Raw genomic sequence first — 10,109 nt, forward strand, 5'->3', positions numbered from 1 at the left:
TGCTCTAAAGTCCTTTCTCGCTCTGATCTTCTGTGTTCTAAGTACCTTTCCAGCTTGGACATTCTCTGTTCTAAGGTACCTGCCAGCTTTCATATCCCCACCCCCGCCCCACCCCAAGGGTCCTGCCACTTCGGACATTCATGAGTTTCAAAGTCCTTTCAAGTTCCAACATCCTGTCTTATGGTTCCTTCTAGTTCTAACATTCTAGGTTCTACTGTCACATGTTTTAACAATCTATTTTTAAGGCCCATTTCAGTTCTATGATTTCTTGATGTAGTAAGCCCTTTTCTATGTTCCAAACTTACTACTGCCCACATCCCCTGTACTTCCCCGGTAATCTCTAGAATTGCTTTTCCTAGCCACTCCCTAGTTAGGCATCCTGAGAATTTTCTCAGCCTTCTGGAAAGAAGTTGTTCAGCTCGGTGGATAGAGAGTCAGTCCTTGGAGTTGTGGGGTCACTCATTTTTAGAGAAACATTACTTGGAAAGCCTGACGATATCAGTGTGTCCTATCCTCCCTATTTGTCCATCTGGCAAAAGAGGGCAGGGGAGAAGGCAAGATTCCATTGGTCGTTTCTAGTGGAATCAAATGAAAAATTAAGCGTGTTTATGCCAACATATAGGTCACCACGGTCTCATAGGCACATAACGCAAACACCTTGATGGCAGTCCTGCCATCTAGTGGCCGACACAGTAATCAAAAGACCTAATTCTTTGCTTCCAGGGCTGCAACCATAATAACAAAAACATTTTTAAGGTGAATCAAGGCTGATGAAACACTTTCTTGACAACAAGCTGGTGGGGCAGACTGTGCATTGCTTTGATGTTTTGATGGATCTATGCTCTAAACATGCCCCATCGTGGGCATTCCTCCTCCAACGATGCCAATCACAATTCATACATGCTAGTAGTCCAGAGTCTACGTCTTCCTGTAAATGGACCACAGAGAGAGTCCATCCAAGGTGTTAAGGGCCTCCAGCAAGTTCTCTGGACATTATATAGATAACCAGAGGAGAACATGGGCTGTCCTGTGGTTCTTCCTCTCTCTTTCTTTAGAAACCATCTACCCCAATGCCTTCATTGTATAGTTTGAGAAACTGAAACTCAGAGATATTAAAATGACTTTCACATGTCAAACAGTTTATAGAGTTGGGATTAGAATCCATACTTGCATAAATCCCCTCCCACCTGATAATAGACCTACCTTTTTTTCCCCAGTCATACAGTTTTCTACAGCAATTCTCAGGCATGATCCATGATTGGTAAAATGTACTGTAGCCTCCTCATGCCCATCATGCACTTCTACATTGCCCTTTGAGTGACTGTGTCATTTAATTTTGGAGTCACTGTGTCATTCCTTGACTGAAGGCACATCACATCACTGGGAGTATACTGGTCTAAAAAGATGGCCCTTTATCTTAAGGCTAAGGTCATTAAAGTAAAGTCACTGTGTCACTTTCCAAACACAATCCAGACCACTTTCTTCCTCCTCTTTGACTAGGAGCCTAGATCATAGTAGTGTCTGTCCAAGATGAAAGTACTCATGGATTATCTATCCAGCTATGCATTAGGCATTCTTCATTGACTTGGTATTTCCCGTGTGGATAGGTGGGCTGAACTCTTTAGATGGATTATGGATGTCATTTGTAAAATTCCACAAAGTTCTGAGGCTTGGTACAATCAACAAAGTGCTGTCCATAAATAGGAGTGTTTGGGGGACCTCACCATGGAGAGGGAACTTCTCTTGAAACTGGATTCTACATCAGACTTCTCCACAACAGTGACAAACACTTTTGGTGAGCGTTTGTTTTCCTGCTTCATGCCTTGTTTGATATTAGTAACTAGATGTTCATTAAACAAAGTTGACTCTGCTATTAAATCTTTCAAAAAAATTTTTTGAAACATGTATTGAAGGTACTTTTGTTGGAGCAGAACCTTTAAGGTGGGGTTTTGTTTTATTAAATCAATTTTTTAAAATAGCCAACAAACACTAAATACAGTAGAATCCTTTATTCTCTACATTATTTAGCCATCTTCATTGTGATTGTAAAGATGTGGCCTATCCATGGAATATCTTCTGTGGAAGTCTGTTACTCTCCTATGCCATCTGTTAAGGATGCTCTTCTTGTGGTATGCAACTTTTTAATATAAGAACTTCATACAGATGGAACAATAGATGTATTAGTAGTCTGTGGTTACTGGTATTCTCTTGCTTACCTCCTTTATTTTTTGTGATGATACAGCCTAAGATTTTTTTTTTGTATAACTGGTATTTTCCCCTCTTTTGCATCCCTTCAGAACTGATTCATCAATGTTTTCAAAACTGTTTCCTTCAGTACAGAAATCCTGTGTATACTTGGTTCAGGGGCCCAGGCTACAAATAACTGGGAATACAGGTAGAGCTATTGTTTCTTCTGGGTCCTTGGATGGAGGTATGGAGAAATGGGAGGAAGCAGAGTGAGCCAAGGAGGGAAGGATTTTTTTTTTTGTTGTTGGGTTGTTTCAGTCATGTCTGACTCTTTGTGCCATTTGAGGTTTTCTTGGCAAAGATACTGGAGTGGTGTTGCCATTTCCTTCTCCAGCTCATTTTATACACGAGGAAACTGAGGCAAATAGGGTTAAGTAACTTGCCCAGAGTCACACGGCTAGTAAGTGTCTGAAGATGAATTTGAACTCATGAAGATGAGCTTTCTGACTCCAGACCCAGACCTATCCACTGCGCCACCTAGTTTGCTCTAATGGTTGGACTCCAATGATTGAATTTAGGTAGTGCGGTATAGGGGGAAGAACACTGTCTCTGGAGTTAGAGGATCTGGGTTCAAATCCTGCCTTTGATGCCCACTATCTGTGTGACCCTGAGGTGAGTCATTATACTTATCCCTTGGCTCCAGTTTCTTCATCTGTAAAATGGAGGATTGAACTATATGGCCACTGAGGTCTCTTCTAGACTTAGAGCTAGGAACCTATGAATATGAACATAACATCATTAGTTCCTTTCTACAAAGTTGGACAAAGCCAGGATCTCTACTCTGGGTACACTTGCTATTATCAATACCTCCTCAATGATTGTACCCTGGAAGAAATGATCATAATCTTATATTTCTATAAAAATTTATGGTTTATGATATACCTTCCTCTTGAGTTCTATCAGTATACAAGTATATATATGATGGTTTTTACAGTTGGGTTATCTGAGACTTAGGGTAGAAGTGATTTGTCCAAGGTCACAGGGCCAGTAAATTTTGGAGTTGAAACTTGAACCAAGGTCTTTCTCACTCCAAGCTAATTTTTTTTCTTTTATATCATGCTGCCTTCCAAAGAGTATACCAGAAGTTAGGCTTCAGTTTTCTTATCAACAAAGTGGGGATTTTGGTCTGATAGTTGCTAAGGTCCAACTCTAGCTTCAAATTCTATGATGCCATGATTCTGTCTCTGGCTAAGTTCTTGGCTCATCTCAAGGTATTATCAATGCCAATACCTCACATCAGCACTCTTTTCAGTCAGATTACTTCAGATTCCTAACCTTCACCCCACCTGCCTGGATTCTTGATCTTCTGCCTTCTCTGACCATTGACCATTGCCTGGCTTTTTCTGTCCCTGCACCCACCGGGTAAACCCTGCCCTACATCTTTACTCGCCGCCCATCGTTCACATTCTTACTGGAATACTTTAGTCTGTGGACATGGCCCCAGGATCATAGCACACAGCTGCAAAAAAAGCCAGAACTTTGGTAGATAAGTTGAATCAAACAAAGCATTGGTCGTCTCCTCAAATACACCCTATATCTTGCTGGCTAATCCAGTATTGACCTCACCTCTGCCAGGGTCTGTGCTCTTGAAGCCAATTTCTCTCTCCCCTTTTCTCCCTCTCCCTTCTCTCTTCTTTCTTCTCTCTCTCTCTCTCCCTCCTTTTAAAACAAATAAAATTAGATAACAGTTTGTAAATTTTGTTTACCACATCAATAGTTATTTTTGTTCTGTTTTCTTTTTTATTAACTTTTTTCCATCCAATTTCTATTTTTGTGTTTACTTGGGTATTATTCATTTGTTGTTTTCCTGGTCTTTTTTTCACCTGCAACCAGTCATCCTGGTATCTCATCCCCTTAAGATTTCAGCCTCTGAAGAAACTTTGTTATCAACCCAGCAGGGCCTGTTGTCTTACTCTTCCCTGGCTTCTTTGGAACTTATTCCTTTTCTCCAGGAGGGTTCTCACTTTGCCCCTTGCCCCATCTCAGATAAAGAATGACCCCTTTCAGTGTAATATTTACAACTCCTATTTCTGTAACACTCCAAGATTGACAGAGTAATTCTTCCCAAAACCCTTGTGAAGTAGGTAGTATAAATATTATTATCCTCTTTTATATGTAAGAAGACTGAGGCTCAGAGAGTGCAGTTACCCAAGGTCACACAGGAACTAAGTATCTAAATCTGTGTCTTCTGGCTCCAAGTCCATTTCTTGTTCTTCCTTTTCCTCTTTCTCTTCCTTCTCTTCTTCTTCTTCTTCTTTTCCTCCTTCTCCTTTCACCTCCTTCTTCCTTCTTTTCCTCCTTCTCATTTTTTTCTCTTCCTCCTCCTCTTCCTTCTTTCGCTTTCCCTCCTCCTTCTGTCTCACCTCTTTCTCTTTCCCCTTCCTTATATCTGACATTAATCTAGACCTTTAAGCTGTACAAAGCACCTAACACAAGGAACTTATTTAATGTTCACAAAAGGTCTGTGATGTAGGCTGCTCAAAAGGATTTGTGACTCAGTGATTTGAAAATTCCTTCCAACTCTGCCGATCAAAACCCTCCATGCCTGCCCATCCCGTGTGACTCATCCATATCCTCCCTAAAACTTCTCATGAGGGTCTGACCAACATGCTGGGAAAATAAAACAAAACAAAATGTTTAAAAAATTTCCCCAACACCGTGGGGTACCAGTAGGTGCACTGTGGCTGTCCACGCTTCATCTTGTCCACCTGCCATTTGGCTGTCCACTCTTGCCATGTGTCCAGCCCATCCATTCACTCTTTCTATCATACAATTCTTTGATGACATCCTTTATTCCTATTCTTCTTGTGAGTTCCTCGTTGTTTATACATTGCAGCCTGCTAATACCCACCATTGGCTCTTTCCTTCGCCCTCTGGGTGGTGTTCATCTCTAATTCTTTGGAGGCAGTGATATTCTAGGTCTTGTTGCTATGCAGTAACACTGGTAAAATGTATTGAAAAGAGGGGCATTTGCTATTATGGGAAACTTGGAGTCCATTAACAAGCTCTGCATTTTCCTGAAAGCAATTCGCACCACTTTCCTTCTCAACTCTGGGCCTGGTTCATTGATCTGTACCATCCCTCATACACCCTGTCCCTGATGCACACTGATATCCATCCCTGATAACACCCACTGTGGGACAAGCTCTAGAGGGTATTCATGCAGACACATGTTGGACTCTGGGCAACAAACATTATGCAACCACTTGATCTTTCCTGTGTGGATGTTTAGGCCAAATTCCTCTGAGTGATTACAGATCTCTTCAAGGAGCTTCTGCATTCTCCCAGGCTCTTGGGACTTGAGGTGCCCAATACAAGGTTATCCACAAACAGGAGTATCTGGGTGACCTCACCATCCACAGGGTTCTGTCCTTGACTCAGACTGCTATACTGGATCTTTCCCATCACGGTATTAAATGGATATATATCCCTATTTTATGCCTTGCTTGATGTTTATCACCAGAGGGTTATTAAAACAGGGTCATTTTTGCTGCATCTTCCAAGGAATCCTGGGATATCTTGATATATGGATGAGAGACAGCTTGTTGGGAAAGAGCCTGGGAGGTGGCATTTTGTTCTGCTGAGTTCAATGCTTTTTTTGTAACAACAACAACAAATAACAGGTAGCATTTATATATCTCTTTAAGGTTTGCCAAACAATGTACATATTACCTAATTTGATTAATATGGAATCGTGTAATCAACAAACGACAAGCCTGGTGGTATCTTATATTCTCTTCATCTTTCAGTAAGTTGTGAGATGGTAAAGGTGTGGTCCATTGTGGACTGCTGATTTCACAAGCCTGCTTACTCCACACTAGCATTGTCACTGAGGACGTCCTCAATTCGTGTGTAAATGCTCTTTGTAAAGCTTTATTTCTTTTTTTTAGTGAGGCAATCAGGGTTAAGTGACTTGCCCAAGGTCACACAGCTGGTACGTGTCAAGTGTTTGGTCTGAGGTCGGATTTGAACTCAGATTGTCCTGACTTCAGGGCCAGTGCTCTATCCACTGCGCCACCTAGCTGCCCCTCTTTGTAAAACTTTTGCACAAATAGGAAAACAGACATGTAGGCCAGAAGTTACTGATATTTTCTTGGTCACTTTTTGGAGTATTACCAGGGTCTGAGTTTTTTCCCCCTTTGCCTTTGATAGATTCCTCTCTGTCAGATAGGGGGGCCAGGGGAGGATAAAGACAGGAACGAGTTAAGGATGACTCTTCGGAGGCCAATCTGGACATCTGAATGGATGGTGATATCCTCAACCCAAACTAGATTACCAGGTGCTGAGGTGTGTGGGAGACTAGTCATTCCAAGGCTCACAGATTTAAATATAACTTTGAAAGAGAGGAGTGGTATGGAAGGACAGTTTGAGGGAATGTGAGTTTTTACTTAAGATGGTTTTTTTTAAGGTTGGGGGAGACCTGGGCATGTTTGTAGGAAGCAGGGAGAAAACCAATAGATACAGAATTTGAAGAATAAAGAGAGAGGGTGGAGAATGTTAGAAGGAGGAAGCTCTGGGAGGAAAGAGAAGGCATGGGGACCAACCCTTTGTTGGAGACCAGAACAAAGGAGAAGAGAATAGAAAATGATGTAGAAGAATTTTGAGGTATAGAAGAGGGGAAAAGATGGTTGGACTCTATCATTAAGTAGGAGACAAGATTCTTTGCTGAGAGGGAGGAAGGTACAGGAGGCATGACCAAAGAAGAGAAGGGTTTAAACAGCCATTTGGGGGAGAATAATGGTGAATCAATCAGGGAAGAGAGGGCAAGTTGATATTTGATAACATCAATTCTCACTGGCCCCAGTCAGCAGGATTGTGTGACTTCCTCCAGTGATACTTAGCTGGGCTTGAATAGAAGTGGAGAAAGCAGATGGCAGAGGTCACCCAGGGCTAGGATTTGATAAGGCATGAGTGATGATAGGACAAGGCAACAAGGGATTCTGTTTGTAGGGGATGATGTTTAGTTGTACTGGTTAACCACAAGGTCAAGATTTTCCTTTCATCTAAGCTTTCACTCCTGGAGACTGAGGGCCAGGAAATGAGAGCTGAGAGAGGGAGAGGAGGGCAGGCCCTGCTGAGATCAAACCTGGACACACTAGGTTCCTCTCTCTCCATCCCAGGCCTTTTTTACATTGTAATAAAATAAACTCACCATGAAATCACTGTTCCAATCTCTGCCCCTGCTCCTAATAATTACACATTCCTATAACACTATAAGATATACAAAGCACTTTCCCCACAAAAAACCCCAATGAGATAGGTAAGGATTATGATTTCTATTTTACAGATGAAGAAACTGAGGCTCTAGTAAAACAACCTACTGTCATACAGCTGGCAATGACAGGAGGTGGGATTCAAATGCAGACCTCATGTCTCCAAGTCCAGAGTTCTTTATGTTATGCATTCTTTATTTCCATTAGAGGCAGGCAGCCCTGGAGGCTTCTCCTTTGTTGCTGGAGGAGGCTCCTGACCTAGACTGGCTCTCAGGTTTAAGCTCAGGGCATAAAAGGAAGAGAAGCCCCTGCCCCACCCCCACCCCCCATCTATCCTGAATGAGCTCAGCCAGAGGGCTCTGAGCCCTCCTGAGCAGGTTGCCCAGGAAACGGAGAAGAGACAAGGTGAAGGTCTTACTTAGGCTGTAGAGTCCACCATCCATCACTAGGTCCTGCCTGAAGATGAACTGTGCTTGCTTGAGATTGATGGCTAACCCCTTCTGTTTCTCTTTCCCCATGACTGAGGTCCTCGAGCTGCTTGATCTGGATGAACTGCCTTGACAAGAGCAAGGGAGATGGTTGGTATCCATCCCAGTGTCTCCAGAGTAGGGAGAAAAGAGGTCAAATGGAGAGCAAGGCACAAAGGTACCCACCCACCATCCCATCTTCTTACTTCAAAGAATCATAGACTTTTAGAGCCTTGCATGTGTGTTTGGAGGGTGGGGAGGAAGAGAATAGAACAGAATGTTAGCATCTAGAATGTTAGGGCTAAAAAGGACCCTAGAACACAGAATGTCAGAGCTGGGAGGGGCCTTAGAACACAGAATATCAGAGCTTAGAGGGGGCTTTAAAACACAGAATGTCAGAGCTTGGAGGGGCTTTAGAACATAGAATATTCGAGCTAAAAAGGACCTAGAATACAGAATACCAGAGCTGGCAGACATCTTAGAACAGAGAATCAGAGCTAGAAGGAATCTTAGAAGAGAACATGTCAGAGATGGAAGAAACTTTAGAACACAGAATGTCAAGTTGGAAGGGACCTTGGAAGGGAGAGTGCCAAAGATGGAAAGGACCTTAGAACATGGGACATCAGAGCTAAAAGTGACTTTAGAAGGGAGCATGGCAGAGTTTGAGAATATAGAATGTCAGAACTGGAAAGGGAGGTCCATGAGAAGATAAAATACCAGACATGAAGATGACCATAGAACGGTGCTTTTTAGACTATAGAAGGTCAGAGCTGAAAGAAACTTTAGAAAAGAAATGTTAAAACATAGAACACAGAATGTTAGTGTTAGAGGTGGAAGACTCTGGACATAGATTGTTAGTGTTAGAAGACTTGGAACACGGAACATTAGTGTTAGAGTTAGGAGACTTAGAACAAAGAACATTAGCCCTGGAAGGAGTCTTTAGAGATCACTTAGCCCAGCTCCTTCATTTTACATCAGAGAAAAATGAAACTCAGAGAAGGGGAGGGACTTAGCCAAAGTCACCCAGCTATGTGGCAATGGCAGAGCTGGGACTGATAATAACAGATCACATTTCTAGAGTGTTTTGTAGTTTACAGAGCACTTTCCTTATACTGCAACATCCTTGTTTGGTAGGCAATACAAGTGTTTATTATTATCTACATTTTACTATTTTCAAAGGTGTTCCTCCCAACAGTTTTATGGTGAAGGTAAGTAAAGATGGAGAAATGGAGCTTCAAAAAGGTGAATGATTTGCCCAGGGCCATATAGTTAGAAGGTAGGACTTGAACCTAGGTCTTGTGATTTGAAATCTAGTGCCCTTTGAATGACACCATGGGCAGGACTGGGGTGAGCTCAAAGTCTCCACAGCCTTCCTCATATATTGTGTTCCTTCTCTGGGTCCCCAGCCTCATCCCCATGACCCACCCCTGGGTGTAGGCAGCCCCTTGCCAGTCCCCTTACCTGTGCTGGTGTATTCCACCATGGTGGGCAGGTAGTCCCGGCTCTTGAGGTCCATGGGCACAAAGGCTGTGTACTTGCTGATGACATTGCAGGCTCTGCTGGTGTGCACGGCATTTGCCTGGTATCGATGGCCAGAACCTGGCAAAGGGTAGGAGTGGGGGATTGAGGGCAGGAGAAGCTCTGGTCACAGTTTCCCCAATTGGAAGCTTTTCCTGTTATACCCTCCACCCTGCCTATCTTTATTCACTCCCTCTCTCTGGGTCCCCTCACAACTCTAGTATTCTTAGACTCATGATATGCCAAGAGATTGGTTGCTTTGAAAACATATTCTTTCTTTGTCCTCTCTCTGAGCCTTTCCTTGGGCCGCTAGCATCCAATTCACTCCTCTCTGTCTATTCAGATCCTACCTGTCTTCCAAGGCCCAGCTCAATGGTTGCTCCCTCTGGGAAGCCTTCCTTTACTACCTGGGTCCATAATGATTACTCCCTCCTCTGAACTTCCAGAGCAGCTTGATTCATAATTACAGACTCATAGAACTTTAGAACTGGAAGGAACCTTAGGACACAGAAAAGAGAATGTTGGAATGGAGAATATTGACCCTGGAAGAGTCATTAGAAGTAGAATGTCAGAGCTGGGAAAGGCCTGAGAACATAGAATGTTAGAGCTGGGAGGACCCTTAGAACACAGGATGTCAGAGCTGAGAGGGCCCTTAGAATACAGA

At 42.9% G+C, this 10,109-nt stretch overlaps 1 protein-coding gene across 1 annotated transcript in view; it reads right to left on the bottom strand.

Moving 5' to 3' along the window:
* VWA5B1 (von Willebrand factor A domain containing 5B1) overlaps window positions 1-10,109 on the bottom strand; it is a 77,168-nt gene that overhangs the window by 14,434 nt on the left and 52,625 nt on the right. Inside the window, exons 17-18 of the mRNA XM_027841327.1 lie at window positions 9,389-9,526; window positions 7,879-8,016 (exon numbers count right to left, since the gene is read on the bottom strand). Of these exons, the coding sequence (XP_027697128.1) occupies window positions 7,879-8,016; window positions 9,389-9,526 (276 nt within the window). The remainder of the gene's footprint in view (window positions 1-7,878; window positions 8,017-9,388; window positions 9,527-10,109) is intronic.

The sequence above is a fragment of the Vombatus ursinus genome, unplaced genomic scaffold (assembly GCF_900497805.2).
Source record: "Vombatus ursinus unplaced genomic scaffold, bare-nosed wombat genome assembly UNPS02014859.1, whole genome shotgun sequence".
In the NCBI taxonomy this organism is placed as follows: Eukaryota; Metazoa; Chordata; class Mammalia; order Diprotodontia; family Vombatidae; genus Vombatus; species Vombatus ursinus.